This window comes from Pistacia vera, unplaced genomic scaffold (assembly GCF_008641045.1).
Source record: "Pistacia vera cultivar Batoury unplaced genomic scaffold, PisVer_v2 Contig152, whole genome shotgun sequence".
Taxonomy (NCBI): domain Eukaryota; kingdom Viridiplantae; phylum Streptophyta; class Magnoliopsida; order Sapindales; family Anacardiaceae; genus Pistacia; species Pistacia vera.
Genome location: NW_022195597.1, coordinates 1,921,933 through 1,943,613, shown reverse-complemented (window position 1 = coordinate 1,943,613; position 21,681 = coordinate 1,921,933). Strand labels below are relative to the sequence as shown.

At 35.4% G+C, this 21,681-nt stretch overlaps 2 protein-coding genes across 10 annotated transcripts; one reads left to right on the top strand and one right to left on the bottom strand.

The window, feature by feature from the left end:
* The first annotated feature begins 1,726 nt into the window (after positions 1 to 1,726).
* On the top strand, positions 1,727 to 3,621 carry LOC116124381 (BURP domain protein RD22). Its single transcript, XM_031410109.1, has 3 exons — positions 1,727 to 1,841; positions 1,936 to 2,041; positions 2,374 to 3,621. The coding sequence occupies exons 1-3, from the start codon at positions 1,803 to 1,805 to the stop codon at positions 3,453 to 3,455; spliced, it is 1,227 nt and encodes a 408-aa protein (XP_031265969.1). The 5' UTR covers positions 1,727 to 1,802; the 3' UTR covers positions 3,456 to 3,621.
* LOC116124380 (helicase and polymerase-containing protein TEBICHI) lies at positions 3,550 to 21,395 on the bottom strand. 9 transcript variants are annotated; one of them, XR_004127207.1, is made up of 29 exons: positions 21,258 to 21,395; positions 20,314 to 20,756; positions 19,962 to 20,196; positions 18,971 to 19,870; positions 18,054 to 18,118; positions 17,705 to 17,810; positions 17,409 to 17,609; positions 17,059 to 17,259; positions 16,106 to 16,267; positions 15,769 to 16,008; positions 15,397 to 15,609; positions 14,559 to 14,909; positions 14,229 to 14,381; positions 13,349 to 13,570; positions 12,762 to 12,980; positions 12,534 to 12,651; positions 10,765 to 11,960; positions 10,346 to 10,543; positions 9,656 to 9,915; positions 9,132 to 9,321; positions 8,920 to 9,030; positions 7,753 to 8,105; positions 6,953 to 7,061; positions 6,704 to 6,844; positions 6,395 to 6,491; positions 6,122 to 6,319; positions 5,659 to 5,897; positions 5,008 to 5,208; positions 3,550 to 3,655 (listed from the first exon to the last, which is right to left on the bottom strand). XR_004127207.1 is itself a non-coding variant. In XM_031410106.1 (27 exons), exons 1-26 carry the CDS (start codon positions 21,291 to 21,293, stop codon positions 6,225 to 6,227), a joined length of 6,615 nt encoding a protein of 2,204 aa, XP_031265966.1. In that variant the 5' UTR covers positions 21,294 to 21,395; the 3' UTR covers positions 5,971 to 6,108; positions 6,196 to 6,224. The 9 variants fall into 9 exon arrangements, 4 of the variants coding, with proteins under 4 accessions (XP_031265966.1, XP_031265965.1, XP_031265967.1 ...); XR_004127209.1 differs by having other exon boundaries at positions 5,008 to 5,202; XR_004127208.1 differs by having other exon boundaries at positions 5,659 to 5,823.
* Between the last annotated feature and the right edge of the window lie 286 nt (positions 21,396 to 21,681).

Here is a 21,681-nt window from a genome sequence, read left to right as displayed (position 1 = left end):
AAGAAAATTTAAAAATTAACAAAAATATTTTTATAAGTTTATTAATTTATTAAATACCCTGTAATAAAATATTAAAAATTAATAAAAACACCCACACTTACACATTAAATACCGACAGTCAACCACCACCGTCAAAAGGTGGTGGCTGACTGTTTATTTTAGTATTTTACGTTTGATAATACTAAAATAATTTTCTTAGTAGCATTCATCACATGAATACAAACACACTAATGACTGATTGACAACTTGTCGGATACGTTTATTTTAGTATTTTAGATAATATTTTAAAAAACGTAAGAGTTGGATAGTTAGTACGGAGGAAAATTTAAAAATTAACAAAAATGTCCTCATAAGTTTATTAATTTACTAAACACCCTGTAATAAAATATTAAAAATTAATGAAAACACCCATACCTACACATTAAATACCGACAGTCAGCCACCACCGTCAGAAGGTGGGCGGAGTCATAGTATGAGCGTATGAAATGTTAGATTTGGCTGGTTGTGCATCGATATGACCTTTTCTAACTAGATCCACCGTGAATCTAGCTAGAAAAAGTCAGATTTACGACTAGATCTAACCATTGACGGCTAGATCTGACCATGTTTGGTCGTCAACGACGGTCAAAGATATGACTGTCGTTGACGACTAGCTACGGCCAGAGATTTGGTGGTCAATGGCCAGATCTTTAGTCTTAGATATGATATTTTTCAACCAGATCTACAGTGGATCTAGCCAGAAAAGGCTAGATCAACGCACTACCTGCCAGATCCAGCCGATAGTGCATTATTATACTAGATTTCGGCCACCTTCCGATGGTGGTGGCCAAAATCTGACAAATGTGGATGGATAGGGGTGTTTTTGTTAATTTCTAAACTTTTTTTTGGAGGTGTTTAGTTAAATCAACAAACTTAGAAGTTTTAAAAACAATTGAATAAAATATAATAATATTTTCATTATAGGAAAATAAATGTGTATTTTGGAAATGATAAGAATAGGATGGGGCAAAAATAGGAAAACAAACTTACCCTTTAACATTTCTTAAGATTGCTTTTCCTTTCAAAAGATTTTTCACTTAACCAAGAAATTTGACTTGAAATTCAACTTTTAGGTATTAGAACAAGTTACTCAAGGTTACTTGATTAAAATATATCTAATATCTATGTTCAAATCCATATCCTAATTTAAGCTAAATATTGCAACCCATAATAACTCTTTACCCATTGGAGAATGATAACTCTAACTACCATCTCCCATATACATATGGAGGAGAAGATTGAAATGCAAGTAGAGAGATTCATGGTATGATATGACAGTACCAAAAATGAATGAAAGATAACAACTCTCAACCTCTACTAAACCCTAATAAATTTGGGCAACTGTCTGTTTGATTTTGATCCAAAAGTCCACAAAACTAAAGTTGCTTCACTGCCACTCCCTTCCAAGCTTGAAGTATCTAGATCATTACACATCAACATTGAATGACAAGACGTACAAGCAAGTAGCTATTCAAAGAGTAGTTTTTGTTTTCATATTTTTTTTTATCAGAGGGTATTTCCAAAATGAAATTGAACTCTATTACCCTACCACCTGTCTACTTGAGTAATCTTGCAATTAATTCAGCCAGGGACAGTTGAAAGATAATTAAACCAGCTGCTCATGGTGGTGGTACGGTGCTGTTCATCCTTTCTCCTATTATAAATGTTGCACCCCAGTTGCTATTTCCTAACAAGTAAAGCATAGGTTTCAGCTCATATTCTCTCTTAACCAACAGCTTTGTGTTGAGTAGCTTCAAGTCTAAATGGGGTTTAGTTTCTTGCCAATCCTAGCATTTCTCGCCGTATGCTTCTTAGAACTTGCATTGTTTTCAGCAAAGAGCTTCTCTTAGAATTTTGTGTTTGTCTAATGAGATTTTGTGTGTGTTTGTGTTGCAGGTTGCACTGGTGGCCAGCCATGCTGCTCTGGCTCCGGAACTTTACTGGAAGTCTGTATTGCCGAATACTCCAATGCCAAAAGCTGTCAGAGATCTCCTACACCCTGGTCAGTATTTTGAATCCTGCTCTCTCTTGAATCATTTCCATGGAAATCGAAAACTAGTTTTCTGTTCCGTGGACCTGTAAAAATGAATTTTCTCAATCATTTGAGGTTAATAACTTATGGAAACCATGATATAATGAAGAAAGTATAATAGTCAAAGTAGCTAAATATTAAATAAGTGAAATATGCTTTCTTTTTATTGTCTAACAAACAAAAGTTTTGACAGTTCAAAAGACGCCATGAGGAGAAAGTTTGTAGTTTGTTATGATCAGAAGTTTTATTACGTTATTCTCGGTTTGATTAGCTCTTTTCTAATATTGTTACAATGTTTGCAGACTTGCTGGAAGAGAAAGGTACCTCTGTTGATGTAGGGAAGGGCGGTGTCAACGTGGATGCTGGGAAAGGAAAGCCAGGAGGCACCTCTGTCGGTGTAGGTAAGGGTGGTGTAAACGTGGATTCAGGGAAAGGAAAGCCTGGAGGCACTTCTGTTAACGTTGGAAAGGGCGGAGTAAATGTGAATACCGGAAAAGGAAAGCAAGGTGGTGGTACCCATGTGAGTGTTGGAGGCAAAGGCAAAGGAGTGGGCGTTAATACTGGAAAGCCCGGAGGGAAAACCAATGTTAGTGTTGGCAAAGGAGGAGTATCTGTGAACACAGGAGGCAAAGGAAAGCCAGTCTATGTTGGAGTAAAACCAGGGCCAAACCCATTTGATTACAACTACGCTGCCAGTGAGGATCAACTCCATGATGACCCAAATGTAGCTCTTTTCTTCTTGGAGAAGGACATGAAAGTCGGGACAGAGATGAACTTGCACTTCACTAAAAATTCAAATACAGCAACTCTCTTACCTCGCCAAGTTTCCAAATCAATTCCGTTTTCATCTGAAAAATTGCCAGAAATCATGAACCGATTTTCAGTGAAACCTGGATCAGTGGAAGCTGAGATAATGCAAAACACAATAAAAAACTGTGAAGAACCCAGCATCAAAGGAGAGGAAAAATATTGTGCAACTTCACTCGAATCAATGATTGACTTCAGCACTTCCAAGCTTGGAAAAGGTGTTCAGGCATTTTCCACAGAGGTGGAAAAAAGAAGTAAGATGCAGAAGTATACAATAGCAGCAGGAGTGAAGAAGATGCCAAGTGACAAATCTGTAGTCTGCCACAAGCAGAACTATGCATATGCTGTATTCTACTGTCATGCAACTGAAACCACCAGGGCTTACATGGTTCCTTTGGAAGGTACCGATGGGACAAAAGCCCAAGCAGTAGCAGTCTGCCACACAGATACATCAGCATGGAACCCAAAGCATTTAGCTTTCCAAGTGCTCAAAGTTAAGCCAGGGACTGTTCCTATCTGTCATTTCCTTCCTGAAGATCACATTGTCTGGGTTCCCAACAAGAAGCCTGCAGAATAGAATCAGACCATCTTATTCCATCTATTCAATCAGCAGATTTCGAATTGGATCAGTTTAAAATATTACCTGTTTAGTTATACAATAATGTAGCTCACCTTCGGTATGCATGTACTTATAAAGTTTGCTGCAGTTTTGTTTACGAAAAATCTACTTATGATTAAATTCATACTCACTGATTAGTTTGAATCTTCTGCAGCTTCCTGCCATAAGGAGAATAAATCAAAATATATTCTGAAAATTCTAATCATCTAACAAACTAACCAACAAGACGGTGATTCCATTGTTATAAAATGTGTTAGTATCCTTCTTTGATACTAGTGTTGGACTCCTATCAATCAACAAATGTTTTAAAGTCAAATGGTTCCTTAATATGGTATGAAAGCTATGTTGATCAAGTGGTCCTATGTTTGAATACCCTTGAATATAAATTGCAATAAATTATGTTTATGGTCATGCTTGTATTTGTAGTTGTGATTGTTTCTTCCACAAGCACTCGCAGATTACAAGCGATGTTAAGCCTTTACCTATCAACTAACCCTGAGCACCACTCATTCCTATATCCAATCAAACTTCCTTTAGATCCCTGATATAGATGGCCTCCTTCACAAAGTTGAAAAGGGAAAAAAAATTCCTTTTTGTTGCCACATAACGTTTGAGAAAATGTGCTGAACCTTCATAGTTCATACCATGAAGTTGCTATAATATTGTTACTAAAAAGGCCATCATTTCATAATATTGTTACTTAAAAGGCCATCATTTCATATGGAGGTTTCCATCAGACACCATTTTCTTATTGATAGGAAACAAAAAGATACATATTGATGATAAAAAGAAGAAAATTACAATAGAAACCGGCTGTCTATAATAGCAAAAACAAAGAAACTTTAAAGAGACAAAAGCTATACAACCAAGTATGGTGAATCTGTCATTATCAGAAACAATATAGATGTGAATCAATCTATACAAAAAAAGGTCGAGGTGAATTTAATTGATAACACCATCATGATATTTACAAAGACTATAAAGATAAAAACCTATTGCGTTCAATAAGGAACCATGGTAGTTGAGATAAAATAAAAGATAACACATGATCAAAAGACTTCAAATATAATCACACTTTAAAAAGAAAGTAACAACAGACTTAAAATTGCTAACTTTAAATATCATTTACATGAAGACTACACATTACAATTCATGGCACAACTTTTACTAAGCCTTAACTCATATAAGGCATATCCAAATTTAAAACACATATAGATATGATGGATCATTTGAAAACTTCTTATATGCAAACATTTGCATTTTTTAAAATATCTACTCCCTATGACTGGTGTCACTAAATGATAAAAAAGAATTTTGTAGTTTTCAATATTAAAAAGTTTGACTAAAATTGTCTTCTAGCATTTTTCAAAGGTAATAAATCATTAACCAACATCTGTAAAGGAGATCTACATTTTCAAAAGAGGTGAATATGAATTAGAGAAGAACTATCTCCCCATGTGTAAATGTGCACATGCACTATCTACCGTGTCAAGTATAGAAAGTTTTGAACCTTAAAAGCAAGTCAGTAACCCCACAGATAAGACTGGAAGGTGGGCCATAACTGATGGCCAGTGTAACCACCTGCACACCCACCAGATCATTCTGGTTGGTAAGCTTAATGGCGCATAAGTAGAAATGCAGAATATTGTAACTGACATCGAGCCCTCAATTTTTTCCACATCTCCAGTTGTTTGAAACCGAACAACTGCAACTTTAAATTTTAGAACAAAAATGTCAGCAAAAGCTGTGGTCAGAATTTGGGAGATGGAGCCCACAGCAATTTAGCAAATAACTTTTAAATCACCTACCTACAAAAGGAACAGTATGATATTTCATTCCATCACGTAAAAGCATATTAATAGCTGCATTTTCATATCTGTTTCTTTTAAATAGAGAGGAAAACATATGAGAAATCAATTTATTCTTCTTCTTTTCAAAATTTGATGGATAACTGGGCCAAAAGCATTGGAGTCCATCATAACTACGTTTTCAGCTTTTTCTTTAATCGTTCCTAAGTTAGTTAATAATTTATACATACAATAACACCACAGCTTCATATTTCGCTGCCTACAAATGCTCATCACATCAACATCATGGACTAAACTAAAAAGAAATTGGAATGTAAACTAGATTAAATTTAAAGAGTGCAAAATAAACTGACCTGTATGGATGCTTGTCTCAAACACTCCGCTATGCTTGCCGAATCCAGCAATCAGAAAGCATGTCACATTGTTGAAACAAAATTAAGCGTGATAGGCCACCAGCATTTGCAGTAGCAATCACAATATTCAGGGTTAACTTCCTTTTAGATTTGTCGGAATCCTTGCTGTATATCATTGTAAAAGGTGTGTACTTGAGGGAAACAGTGAACTTTGGCGGTAAGACAATTTACTGATACCACTGTTCCACAAAATAAATCAGAAACTACGTTGAGTAGCCTCATGCAGAGATTTTATACCATTACAGGTTCTTTCATGACTTTCCTTTAAGATCTAGAGAACTGAAACTAGAGGGGCCAGTCAAAGCCAACCCCCTACCACAGGAAAATTTTGCTTCACTGTGTATATAAGCAGCTTCTCTGCTATAAGAAAATATTATGGGAATAAGATACCTGAAGTATTCACCTGTTAGAGATTTAACCCATCAATCAAACATTATGTACATTAGTTTCAATCTACTCTCCATAGTCATCAAGCACCTTTTCGATCAAGAATAAAGACTCTTCTTCTATAAATCAGGCACAATATCTGCACCTTTATCAGCTTGAATAGGTTCCAAAGAACCCCATGTTCTTCCAACTTTGAGTTTGGCATGCAAAGGAACTGAGAGAAGTATGAAACACAGTGAAAATAGTTCTCAAACTAGTAATAATATCAAACATCTGGATGAACTCATACCAAGAAGCATGGCAGCACTTTCCATGCACTTTCGTAGCAACAATGCAGCTTCCTTAACCACAGTTGAGTCAACTTCTAATACTAACTCATCATGTACCTAGGTAGCAATCACCAAGACTATCAATACAATTCATATATAGAAAGCTACAACCTGATAGAGACAAAAATAAATGATAGACTTGATGCACTAAATAATCTCACAGAATGAACAAACATTCAGATTTTTCTTCAAAATTCTATAACTGCATGAAGTTCTCCAAGAACGAAAACAATAATTAAAGAGACAAGTTATCAATTTCCAAAAGTAACCTGTAAAAGAACTCGGCAGCGATGCTTCAGCATCTGAAACTTAGTTGCAGCTGCAGAGGTAGTTTCTGACCTATAAACTCCTTCAACAATGACAGAGTGGATATTTATCATTGCAATCTTGATAATGTCAGCAGCTGATCCCTATAGAAAGCAGTTGTCAATCAATCAATTAGAGATTCATGCTAACTCTAAAGCAACCCTGTCCCATTCCTCAAGTGCTGGAGTGGAATTATGGAACTATTATTCTACCTGACAAATAGAATTCACTGCTTGCCTCTGAGCCTTAGATCTTTCTTTACAATTTCCAAATTTGATTTTTGACAAGAACCGCTTTCTTCCTTTTAGGGTTTCCACATATCTAGATACAAGTACACAAGATATTAGCAAACTAATATAGCCCCTAAAAGCAGAGGGTATGGAGGAAAATTAATCATGGAATGACATTTCAAAGTAGAAAAATGCATAAGCAATTCCTTTTTCTTTGAAAAATTCAACTTCATACGTTTGAACATAAAAGATTAAGAGAAGGCGCACATGTTGCTTGTGATACAAATTAGAAGGTTCATTTTTCAAGATTTACAAACATAAAACAGGTTACAAGATACATTTCCAATATTCAGATTACAATGAAAAACATAAAGATGTCAAGAGCAGTAGGAATCAAGAGAGCATAAGATAACCAATAGGAATTAGAACTTATATTTCCAATCACTAAGATTAACAAATACTAAAATTTGATTGGGTGACACAATTTTCACAGCCAAATTTACTGGGGCCACAGCCTCATAAACGAAGATCTATATATTACAGAACTACTCCTACAGACTAAAAAAAAAAAAAAAAAAAGACAAAAAATATAAATTTTGAAAGGGACACTAAAACCTAATAAACAAAAACTTTGAGTGATAATGGAAAAGAGTTTTGCCGGCATGATAATGCAAGGGTAATGCTTTTCTTAAATTCAAGGGAACACAGCATCTTTGTCCTTCTTTTGGGGAAAAAAACCAATGACAACAATCTGCAACAAAGAAGAGATAAGATGTCCTCACCCTTTTTGCTGGCAAGATGAAACTGCTTCATGAAGCCAGGCTGCAACACCAGGAAAAGAACTTTTGAAGCTTTTAATTTTTTCTTTAGCTTCATCTGAACAGCAATTTAGTTGCTCTGAAAGAGTATTAGGACCCATTCCATACAGAATGCCATAGATCAACCTTTTGGTCTGTTCTCGCTCATGCAAGCCAATAGAATCTTCTGGCTTTCCAGTCCATCTTGCTGCGATCATGGTAAAAACATCACCTTTTGGCTTACTAAGGAGGTCTATCAGAGCGGAATCTTTAGAAAAGTGTGCCATGAGCCGCAATTCTATCTGAGAATAATCTGCTGTTAATAATAACCAGTTCTCCTACAAAAAGAGAAAAGAAGAAAAAACAAAATTAGGGACAGACTCACAAAAGGTGCATACCTCATAACAACTTGATATCAGTACAACAAAAACATCAAAGTATAAGGTCCATTGCCCATGTTCTATTGTAGCAATCTTTTCTATGTCACCAGGAATTTCTTCAGAAGGCTTGATAAATGAGTACCAATATAGTGTTTCATACATTAAGCCCACAACATTTGTGTATTCCAAAAGCCCAAAGACCAAAGTCCTTATTGCTATAATGGACCTACTCTCATTCCCCATCTATTAACCAAGAGGTGGCCACTCAACAGTATTCTCTGGTGGTGGTGACTTTTGTCTAATATCATTCAAAATGTCAGAAGAAGTTTCAGCAGCATTCATTTGTATAAAGGTAAGCAGTTAACTTTTGTTTTGCCCTACCAACCATATGAAAATTTTATGTTTTTGCAGCAAATTGTTGAGGCTTTTAGTTTAATCTTCTTCATTTTGTAATTTTATTGTCAGATAGGAAACGAAAAGTTTGTTTTAAGCTTGCATTTTTTTTATGCATTTAGGCAAGAAGCTAATTTGTTAGTACAGATTATGAACAATTCATCTTCAAGTTTCTGGAAACATTCATTTGATTAAGCCTTATCCCAAGCTAGCTGGATTATGTTACTTGAATCATTCCTTAATCTTTTTTCCCTCCATGCAGGTCCTTATGAACGTAAATGGCAAGTTTTTTTCAATAATTTGTCAAAAGAGCTATTGAGTCAATATCCGATAATTACATAAATATATTAAATTCACGAGACAACTAAATAATATTTACCTGGGTGGGAACAAAAAAATCACGAGCATTAATTTTGTAGTGATCAGCATCTAAATTGTCTTCACATTTATCCTTATCATTTATTTTGACTTCAACCATATTCTCAACACACTGCAAAACTCAAAAGAAATAAATAAATTAATAACACATCACCCTAAAAGATAAAACCAACTTAAGTACAGATAGATAAATCAGTAGCGTAAGACACAAACCTGAAGATTAGGTTCCTCCATTGAAAGTCGACCAGTAGCTGTTGATGTTTGGAGCCAATGACCGTGTAGTGTGTATTTTTGCCCACTTGTAGATAGCCTAGCTAGTGTGCACATTGATCCCAGTGTACAGTTTAAGAGCTTTGCCAATGTTCGATGCTCTTTAATTACTGGAATAATAGGATGCTCATGCCTAAAGAGTAAATAAATCCATTAATTTGCTGGGCTGCAGAAAGTTGAGAATGCATGACCACAAAAATCAAATATATATTAAAAATACAATGAGCACTCACTGGAATAAATAGTAATAATCTCACAACTTCAAATTCATTTTTTCTAAATGATCATGCAATAGCAAGTTAGAGTAAGCCACAACTTATTGGGATTATCACCTAACTAAAAGGAAAAAACTTATAGATATTCTGGAAATTATTTGAAAAATGGTTCCCCACCAACATATTGGATAGAAGATCAGCTCCATGTTTTGTGAAGTATAACAAGAAAACTAAGCCAATATTTCTCAGTACCTTAAAAGATCCAAACAATGCTTGTCAGTACTAGGATGTTGTTTCCCTTTGTTGTGCCCTTCAGGTATTGGCAGCTTCAAGTGTCCATACAGGACATTTGCAATATCTGCTGCTGTATATAATGAAAATTTTATGCCAGCCAATTTATAAGCTTCCTTCTCAAGATACCTAAGCTTTTTCTGCAACAAATTACGGGCCTGAAGACACCCTTCCATGTTGACACCTATTCCCCAAAGCTCCATGTCAGCAAGGACATTGACCTAAGACAGAAGCAACCATTATACTAGTGTCAACTATTTAAGATTAACTCAAAAATTAAAGAGAGCAATTACTTTGTAATTATTGTTCAATAATTCAGAAGACAACTTTAATAAAATACCCACATAAGGTAATATAGGTTATCAAGCACCCTACTTATAACTCCTGCATGCATATATGTTGAAACAATCAAATAAGAGGCCACGGAGAGTAAATATACAGAAACCAAAACTTAAGAATGATTGTACACCACAATTGAAAACCCAAAAGCAGAACCAGTCCAACATCATGTATTTATTTTACTTTTCATTTGGATGACTTATCAACTTTTCTCTAAAAACTTGACCAGATCCTAACACTTCAAGGTTTTCCTACGCCAAGTTCAGATATTTTTCTTTTTGAAATACATAACAAGAACTGCAAAAAGTTTACCAATGGAATTTCAATGTTCATAAGCGCTTCAACAAGTCCTTCAGAAACAAGCAACTTCCAGAGAACAGAACATAGGGCACGTGTCTGAGCAACCCGGCGGCAGCAACCATTATGTGCAGCTCTCCGCATCTGATTCTTCCACTGACCACTTCTATTAGCTGCTGCTGCAGCCTCAGTGGATAATCTTTTCTTAACTTCCTAATTTACCATTATTACAACATTAGAAGCCAGTATTGAACAATAACAAAAGAAAAAATTATTACTTATACGACAAAGATAAACGTCATTTGGACTTGAGAAATATTGAAATGGATATGAAATATATTTTAGCACTGAGTACGTCAATAACTTGTTTCTTCAAAAGAAAATTATAATGGCTAGTTTCAACCTAAGTTTGCTACTATGAAACAAAGAATTACCTTCTCCAGGTTTGGATTAGAGCTTCTCTCCTCATCAGGCCAAAGAATCCAAGCCACAATGCACAAGTCAATTCCATCTTTGACATAAATCGGAGATAACGAGTACAGGCTGTCGATGAGTTCAAGTCCTAAACTTTTCCCCACAAGATTCCGGCAACCAAATCTCTGAGCGGAAACTGCAGCACACTTAAGCACCTGATTCTGAACTTTCAAATTCCAAGTAAATTTTCTAACATCTCTTTTTTCCATAATCACACCAATTCTTTTCCATCTTTGCTTCATTATCTCTAACTGACGCTCAGGAGGTAGAGAATCACTCTTATCATCAGATCCAGAAATAACCAAGCCATCATTTCTTTTGCTGCCAGATGACAACAGATCCTTAGGAAGATTGACATAATACACAGGAGAATTCTCCCAACAGATTGCGATGCCATATATCTCAAAGAGAGCACCATGATTTACTTTTGATTGTTTGTTATAGTGGATATCAAAATAGAATTCCTGGGTGGCTTCCCAGATATCCAAAAAATGATTAAATCCTCCAGGAGTATTTGTTGCATTAATAGGACCCTTCGTCCAAGCACTGTCCTTGAAAAGACACAGACCTTGACTGGGCCGATCTTGTAATTTATCAAGATGACCACTAGGTGTTATGTTTCCAATACCATTTTTTTCTGGCCGAATAGAGAGAGTTGTATCTGCATTTTTTATTTGCTCAACATTAGCGTTACACTTAACACCTCCAATTCCTGATCCTACAGTTGGTACTTCTAGATTTTCAGTAACAAAGTTATGTTGCAAGGCAGTAGTTGAGTGTACTTCCACTGAAGCCACTAAACCACCATCTGAAGTTTTTCTCAAAGTTTCCCCTGCATTTTCCAGAGCAACTTTTTCCATGTTCTCATCTGCTTCTTTATGTGGCTTAGCCAAAACCATGTTTGTTTTTATTGGATCAACAAAGCTGCTAGAAGTATAATCCCTAAAGAAGGTAGTTGCTTCTTCTTGCCTAGTGGGATTATCACCAGTAGTCAATAATAATGGTCGAGAAAACTGTGGGACATCTAACCCAAGAGATTTGAAAGCTGAGAAGGCAGCAATCCTGGCCTCTTCAGCTTTTTCAAGAACAATTTTGCGTGCACCATTTTTTATCTTCTTCGCGACTCCCAACTGTATGCGTCTTTGTGCTGAACCTTCTAATCATGTGGTAAAATTTTCAAAATTGTTCTATTTCTTAACGCACCAAGCAAGAAAATAGAGCAGCCATTACAGAAAATAACAAATTTGAACACGGGTATTGGAACACAAGGAACACCAACTTGCATTATATACATATGAATTTAAATACAATTAAACTTTTGTGCTTCCTCTATGTAGACTAGCAACCAAAGAGTCCTGGCAACTAATATCACCTCAGTGTCTACACATTTTTTCTCATCAATGCAACTAATCTATCATTGCATTCTGTATAACATTATATAAGTATTCCACCATATGAAAGAATAACCTTGACTAGATGCAAACATAACATGTTCCTCTTGGAGCTAATATACAAGTTTTATCTGATAAATGAATCTGGCCAAAAGGGAAAAAGTGCCCCAAGCAGTTATTTTTTGGCAAGCAGGTTTAATAAGAAATCAAACAAGCCCACGGTCAAGTTTATTAATTGTCAGAAACTTCATACCAGATTAACATGATATCAGCCATCAATCTAATATCACAATTATTAATTTAAAAAGCAATGTACCAAAAATCTTTGAGAGATTCACCTTGTGCTACCCATGATGAAGATTCAAAAAGAGCTTTGACAATTTCAGGAACGGTTGCTTCAGCAATTGCCAGAGGTGTACGTAAGCCAGCTTTATAGAGTGCTCTTGCTCGAGAACCCTAAAGATAAAAAATAATTGATTAGGAATCCTCCTCAGACATCAACAAAAGGTTGACAAGGGGTGTAAGTTTGCAGACTTTAATAGATGTAACTGAAATAATGCAATTACCTTCACATAAGGAATCGTAGTAAGTTCTACAATCTCGGCCCTCACTCCAAATGAAACACGATTCTGGAACTTCGCAACCAAGCCTTCTAGATCGTGCCATCCAAGCCTCTCACAGAACACAGAAACCATAGATGCAAACCTTCCTGCATTCTCTTGCAAAGCTTGAACCATACCTCTGGCCACTTTAAAAGCTTCACAAACCTCAAGCACAGGAGTTTCCTTCACCCCAGAAGTTAAAAAAAAAAATGCATTTAGTAAGATAAATCAAACAGGGCGAGTCCAAGTGGTCCCAATCCTTATAAAAATTGAGGGAGGGCGGGGGAGGAAAAATCAGAGAATGAAATAAAGTTACCTAAGCAATGAAAATGCTGTCTATATTAAATACAGGGTAGAAAGACATAAAGAAGTGGTTTTAATTTTGTTTTTCATATACCTTTGGTGGAGCTAGAAACAGAGACAATGTAACAAATATAAATGTAAGCCTATTCAGACCGCAGATAAGGAAAAGAATGTAACGGATGTAAACATAGTTTAAGGAAGGCACTAGTTTTCATCTGGCAGAAGAAAGAAAATACAAAGAATGAAACCTGCACTAATCTTGACAGGATGAGGGCAACATAAAATCGTCTACACACTCTAATTGTCTGCTCCTCTGAAAGCATACTACTGTTGGTGATCCCATGTCTGTAATCAGATTTGGCATGCAACCCTTTGCTACCATCTCTTGATCTGCTTGATGTGCGTATAGGTGCACCATGTGCCATTCGCATTAAAAATGGTTCTGCTACTCCCACTCGATTGCCAACTGACTGAATTTCATGAAAATTATATAGAATGACTAAAAATGTTTTCAATCCAATAAAAGATGTTGATGCAATCATCAGCAAGACAAAAACACAAGATTACATATATTCAATAGAAACCAAGGATTTTCCCACAATATCATACCAGTATTTATACTGGAAAGAATAAAAACTAGTAACATTGACATAGAACATGGACACATATGAAACTATATGGTACATTGAAAATGACTAGTAACATTGATGTAAGACATTTAACATTTAATCTAAAACTTCTCAAATGGAACAAATTTAGGTAAAAAAAATGACGAAACAATGTTAAATGTAACTGTCAAAAGTACCAGGACATAAATAACAAATCAAATTATAGCATTTATTAGGAAATATAGTTACATGGATTAATAAGTGTGATGAAATATAAGAAGTGTGAAGAGGTATTCACTTAAATGTATGGGGCTTAAAACTCCTTAAGAAATTAACAGCACAAATCACAGTTGGCACTAAGTCAGCCCTGAATTCACCTACTTAGAGTAAAATGAAGATACAGACTACGAAGCTTGCAAATAGATATATTGAGGATAAATAAAAAATTGATTGCTAATGCAATTTTCTCTAAACAAGCTCCAACTAACATCCAAACATATACCAAAATAAGAAAAGTCACCTGGTCAAGGGCTGACAACTCCATGTACAGCTCATAATATAATTCCCAATCTGGTTCAACTTCAACATTAATCGGTGTCACTAGATAAACTAAATGCAAATCTGTTGCAAGTACAAACCCTTCTCTTGCCCTTGAAAGATCATCCAACACGGTCTAGGAAACAAGCAAAAAAGATATAAAATTAACCTCAATGCATCAAAATTTAAGGGACAAATCAATTGGCATGCACAGAAACCAATATCAAAATAATGCTCAAAACTGCAGGAATACTAAAGCCCTTCTTCAAAAAATGAAAACACGATATTGAATATAAAAGGTAAGGAAAGGTACAAGTGATTCTTCTGGGCAAAGAGAACTGCCAAAAGCTGCACGTCCGAGAGGTGTAGTACTGTACAACTTAGTATCCTCATTCCACTCAAGAAACTTTCCGTGGCACAACCACCGAAGAGAGTCCTGTGCTGATTTTACCACATCTTGAAATGGTTTTGTAGAATTGAGAAGAGTGCATTTAACATATCTATGAACATCTTCAGCAGTTTGAACAATCCCACCAGCCACAACTTCTAAAATTGCATGAATCATTCCATTCTTATCTTCAGATAAACAAGAATGCAATGGTGGGCAGCTTTCATTAAGAAGTCCAATAATTCTTTTGACCTCTTCTGCTTTGCAAATAAGAACCTGGATATGTAAAAGCATTACTGTGGAGCAAAAATAGAATCAAAAGCTTATAATTGAATGATAGTTCAAAAACATAAATCAGTTGCAGAACAAAGAATTTAGTGAAAAATTCAATCTTCATTGACAATTGTAAAAGAAAAACAACATTCCTCATACAGGAAAAACACAAATGATAGGATAATTTTCCCGTAAGTAATAATTGGTCTTAGTTCCAAGACAAACTGCTTGAGAATATTAAACTAGATGGAAAGATTAGAGTTAATTCCTTCAACAGCTCAGAGATTCACGTAAAAATATCCAAGGCAGAAATAATCAAAACATAAAACTTAAAAATAAAAAAATAAAAAATGAAAAGCTGTGACATAACTAAGATAATCGCCAGGGCATGATATGATTGAATAAAACATACTCACAAGGCAATAAAACCAAAGACGAATAGGAGTTACTCAAATGACCACAAAAGCAATCAGAAAACAAGTAGACGTACACTTTCTCCTTTTGTATCTATTCCAGTCCGACCTGCCCGACCAGCCATCTGCTTGTACCTTGTCCCATCAATGAAATCACGGCCAATCCTGGGTTGCCGAAAAATGACTCTCCTGGCAGGCAGATTAACTCCAGCAGCTAAGGTAGATGTAGCAGTTAAGACACGTACAAGCCCTTTACGATAGCAGGTTTCAACAATCTCTCTTTCTTCAACCTATGCACAGAAACAAGTATCAGAAGGACAGCTCAAAATGTTATGAACTAATAAGTAGAAACTTCGAAAAACATGATTCAACAGAAAAAATAAAAGAAACAGAAGTCAACTGAAAAAGGTCATTAATGAATGGAAATTATGGAAGGACAGATATAATACTGTGAGTCCAGCATGGTGATAAGCAACACCAGAAGGAAGAGTTTCTTCTAATATAGGATCCACTCCAGCAGGACACCTTCGCAAGGCATCAATAGCTGAAGTAATATCAGCAAACTCTCCATCACGACTGTGGACACTGATAGAACATTTCTTGAGGAACTTTGAGACATGCCTTGCAGTTGATTCACATCCTTTTCGGCTAGAGCAAAATATTAATACCGAATGACCCTCTTGAACAACCTGAGAAACATTCCCACCATTCATAATTATTCAGCTTCCAAATGATGCCTTGCTGAGGAATTATTTAAAATAAAAATTAGAGAAAAAGAGACAAAACCTCATTGCAGAGTTCAATAATATGATCTGGATCTTTCCCACCAAGGTCAGCTGCGGTTGGAACTGTTCTAATAATGTCGAAATTCTTATTATAAATGGTGTTACCAACTTTAATGTATTCCTCTAATGGAACAGGTCGAAAATCTGTTTCATATAATGCTGCCTGTGTGCAAGTTTGCGTAAAATAGATGAAAAATTATTAACTTATAATGAAGCAAGAAGCAACAAAGATGAGCAATGTGATGGCAGAACCTTTAATCATTCCTCAAAGCAAGAAATAAAAAGTTATTGTAGCAATTATTTTGTGTTTTCAATTAAAAAATAAGATAAGTATGAAGGAAAAGATCAGAGAAAACTGTTAGAACAAAAAATTGACACTCACAAATTTTATTCTGCTTGAACATTTAACCTATTATATCCACCTTAAACAAGCTTCATATAGATTAGCTGAGTTACTAAGTCATAATGCTGTATTTTATTGTACAGCATAAATAATCTAAAATGAGTTTGTAAAGATCTGTCATCTGTGGATATCAATCTGTGAGAAAAGAAAGATAAGTTAAATTACTTTCTCAATACATCAAGATGTTACTGTAAGGACAAATGAACAACTTAACACATAAATACTTCTCAAAAGGGACTGAAACAATAAGCTAAACCATAGAAATACCTAGTTAGGCTTCTATAAAACTATATCCTTCATTACTTAAATCCTTTCAACTTTATAGATACTCTCTCCAATAAAAGAAGAAGAAAAAAAGTCTATAAATACTATATAAAAAAACTATTCAAGAATAACGTTTTTTGAGACACATTGACTAGTAGTCATTGTTGTCATCTTACATCAAAATTGATGGCAAACACAGATACTTCACAAAAATGAAAAATTAAGTCATCAAGGAATAGGTGGAGGTGGTGGAAAGATGAAAGGGTGATATTTAATATTCCACTTACTTGCAGCCAGTCAGCAACCGCTGCCAAATTAGGCATGGTAGCACTCATCCCAACAATTTGCAGACCATGAGCAGAGTCAACCTTCCCACTGCTCATACCTGAACTTTCTCCACTACTTGACTCTGAAACTCCTTCACCAGCCGCATAACGAAGCTTTGTTAACAGCAATTCCAAAAGATAACCTCTAGTCTGATCGGCAACCTGTCAGCAAAGCACGAGAACCATCCGAAGTATCCATTAAAAGAGTACAAGCTTAAAGGACTTGAAAGGGACAACAAAAAGTCAAAGGTAACTATACAACTCATCCACAACAGAAATTACTAATACCAACAAATGTATGATCATGATACCATGTGCAGTTCATCTATCACAATAATTCCAATTTCTGACAAACGACCCTCTTCCAGCAGTCTATTGATTAAAGAGTTTGCCTTCTCTATAGTGCATACAGCTACAGAAGTATCTTGAGGAAGTGCTCCACCACCCTGGTTTCCATAATAACTACGCACATGCTTACCAAGTGGTTCAAGAAGGACTTCCAGATGTTCTGCCTGCACCAAATTTATGAGAAATACAAAGAATTAAGTGATCAATAGGTAATCAATATCTACATTTCCAGTATAGAAAATCACGATTTAAAGAGCACCTTTTCTGCACAAATTGATACGTAAGGAAGCACAAGTAATGCCATTTTCTCAGTTGAGATTACCCGCCGTAACATTAAAATTTCTGCAACAAAACTTTTTCCAGCACTGTGACACAGAAAGAAAGATTACACAATGTATGAATGCCATGTAAACACATTAGAAGCAAGAAATATTATATATTTCTTTTCCAAAAATACTAGAGATTCTAAATATTTAACTACATTGCTGGCACAACAGTGAAGATTGTGATAAAAAAACAAGTTTAAACATACAACACAATTATGACAGAAAACTTCAGATTTAAAAAAGCAAAGTAATGATGAAATTTTAGTCACTCAAAGAGAATACCTTGTTGATGCACAATAGACAAGATTCCTCCTCTGCAAAACACCATCCACCTGAAGGCAGTCAACCTGAAAAAATGGAAAACAAGGTTACAACGTGCTTTTGATCTAACTAAATATAATATCAAAGCACCAAAAGCATCAAAGCATGAATGCAAGCAAAACTTCAAAGTCCCAACCTCAGCGAAACTGTACAACTATGAAAAAAACAAGCAGCAAAGATTAGATTTACAAGGACTAAGTGGAATCGTAAAGTCAGGTACTCCAGAAAAGATAAAGCCTCGGTAAGGTGTGACAAAAATATGATAAATAAATACAAAAGTTGCAACTTTTAGCCTGATGTACGGACGATAAAATTTGAAGTTTAAAGTAGTAATTTTTTAACAAAATCAAATGGCAAGACGGGTAAAAAAGCATATAAGTATTGATTCTCCTAAACAAACAGAAGTAGACAACTTGAGGATGATCTGAGAAGTATAAAGACATTGCCTGTTTTAACATTGATTACTGCAGGCAACATTATGTCTCTAGTGAAAGTATAACAGAAATAACATACAAGCTCATGGACGATGCTGTCTCAGAAAAAATCCACCTGGACAACACCCTTATCTCTTAAGTTTTATCTCTAACTGGCAGAACTAGACAATATACTTCTTATACCACTTCAACATGCATATAATGAGACCTTCTCTTGTACTTCAGGCATCTCTTAAAGGGGTCTATTGATTGTGCATATGACTATCATAATGGAAACATATAAAAACTAAAACTCAATATCAATAATCTAAACCTAGATATACAGAAACCAAATGCATCTTTCATAACAGGGAAGTTGAACAGCTTCACCTACCTCATTTTCATCCTTAATCCAATTGTAGAATTTAAAATAAGCAAGACTGTTACTCAAAGATTTGAATGTACCTGCCATGGATATAGTTTTGAAATTCCTCTCTTTTCATATATGCTACATATTTCTGAAGGAAGCCAACTGGTAAGCTTTAAACAGTCTTTATGCATCACATAACTTGAAGGAGTAGATTCTTCATTGGATTCGTTAGTACCAATTAATTTCTTGATTTCATTATCAGGTGATTCCAATGTGATACTAACATTATCTTGACTTGATGAATCCACTTTTCTTTTTTGTAACATATGAACAGAAACCTTCGCTTGTACTTCAGTCATCACTTCAATTTTCTGAGCTTGGTCATAATGAGTTATAATTTTCATTGTTTGAAACCCTATGCGATTTACAGAGCCCTTTTCAGATACTTCACTGACTCGATGCATCCTAGTTTCTGAGCTATCTGCAGCAACATGACCTGGGGTGCCCCCATCCAAGTTTTTGTCCTCACACAAAAAGTCAAAATGCTTAACAGGTAGTGGGGATGCTTCTTTATCTGAATCTTTCATATGCTCCATTGCCTTTAAAGAATCTCTGGCCCTATCATAGGTTGCATGCCAAAATTTGCTCCCACCTTCGTCCAACATTAACTTGTCACAATTTTTGTTTCTTAAATTGTGAGAATTATTTATCTCATTCTGGCTTTTAGCATAATTGATCCCTTCGTCAGCTTGAGCAGGAAGGTTATCAGGTTGAGCAAACAAATCATCAGCAACTTGAATTGCTTCATTCCAGAAAGCTTCTCCAGGAGAAAATATGGAGCTTCCACATGTTGATTTGGGGGTTCCACGAACATATGTTTTAATAATTGATGATCCAGGTGTACAGCAAGTTGTTGAATTCAAAGTTGATTTGAATGAATTGTTGCATTTTTTCAAGCTTGATTGAAGCGCAACGGGACCATCACAATCCATCATCTACCAAAGCAAATGTATTATTAGATAGCAAAAGTCAGATATCTTCACGTCATAAGATTCACAAAATAGTACTCGAAAATGATATTTTTACCTCTTGGGAAGAACGTGAAACAAACATTTCATTTTTAACAATTAAACCACATTGTGTTTCTTCAGGATTCTTTGCATTAGAATGTGTGGTTTCACCTCCTGATTGTGACTGATTGGAATTGCAATGCTTCTTCTTGGGTATCTTTTCCTCCTTATCTATTAATGATGGACTACCATGTCTCTTATGGTCTTTCACCTTTACCTTTGATGTTGAACTTACACTTGTATGGAGTTCACTATACACAATACAGGATTTAAACACTAGCTTATCTCAGTAATGTTAGCCACAAAAGCAAGACAACAACAACTTATACCAACTGCTTATCAAAATCTTTTTAAGAAACAAACAATACCTGCAATACAAAGATAGAAAGTTATTTGCGAACTGTTTCAAATCTGAATTTTCTGTGACATGAGCAGAAACTGAGCAATCATTAATGAGACTATCACAGCCCCCCTCAGATGAAACCTGAGTAGTCACCTTCTGAATGCTTTTAAATACTTCAAAAGCTTCAGGTTGCACTTGAGCTGATAACAGGGGCTGTTTACTTTCATCTTTGGAGAATTTATTTATCTCCAATGATAAATTTCTTTTAACTGGCTCTAGCTTAGCCAACAAATCTTTAGCTCCCTGTGAAGGCTTGGTAGTTTGATTATCCTCCTGTGAAGTTCTCAAATAATTGTCCAAAGTTCCTTTGCCACTAGGAGACCCTTCAATGGCTAATTTTGCATCTTTCTCAACTTTCCCACTCTTCAAACCAGGTGATAATGATTTTCTCTTCTTTGAAGCAAAAAACTAAATGGAAATAGAAACAGGAACAGCACACCAGAGATATATTAAGAAAATGTAGACAAAAATATTACTTTAACCATACAAGACTGAAGATTCACCCATTTTAAACCCAACCCATTTTGGCATAAGAATTATTTTTTCAATTTCCATTTACCACAGAAGCCCCCCAGTCCAAATAGTATAGTTCAACTGATTATGGTAATTAAAGTCGTTCCTCGTTACAACAAATTAAAAAGGGAAAAATAAAAAATCTATTGGGCGAGGTTTATTTTCCAGCAATATCAACTCCCCCCATGCAATTTTATTTATATAAAAAAAAGCTTTACATCGTCAATAATGGTATTTATCAAAGAACAAGATTCGTATTTACTTTGGTCAAGATTAATCTCATTTTGCTTCCACTGGTGCGGAAACATAAAAATAGAGGGACGGTTCAAATTTTCAATTGGGACATAATCGTTAAATAATTGTAGGAGTTTGAAAGATACAGAGTACGAACAAGACCTGATCGATACGCTTACGAGGCGAACCAGACGCCATCACTAGAGACAGAAGAGGTCAAAAGGAGATCTGCGAGCCCCTAGTTCTTTCTATTTCTTGGGGACCTGGATGCAATGTTTCAAATACGTTTGAATCAATTCAGTTAAGCGCCAACTCGACGCTCCAAGTGCGGCTGACTGTGTTTTCTCTGATATAGCCTCACACTGGAAGCGTGCAAATTTTTAAGTTATTACAGTCATACCCCTAGCCTCTTTTCTATTTTCAGTTTGATATATTTATATTATAAAAAGGAATAATTTAATTTATTCAATTATCTTTTTATCCTTATATAAAGTTAAATCTATCCCAAACTAAACTGTTATAGTCCCTTAATTGAAAGATTTGTAAATCTATCCTCCCATTACAAAGTCAAAAAGTTTGCATCCTA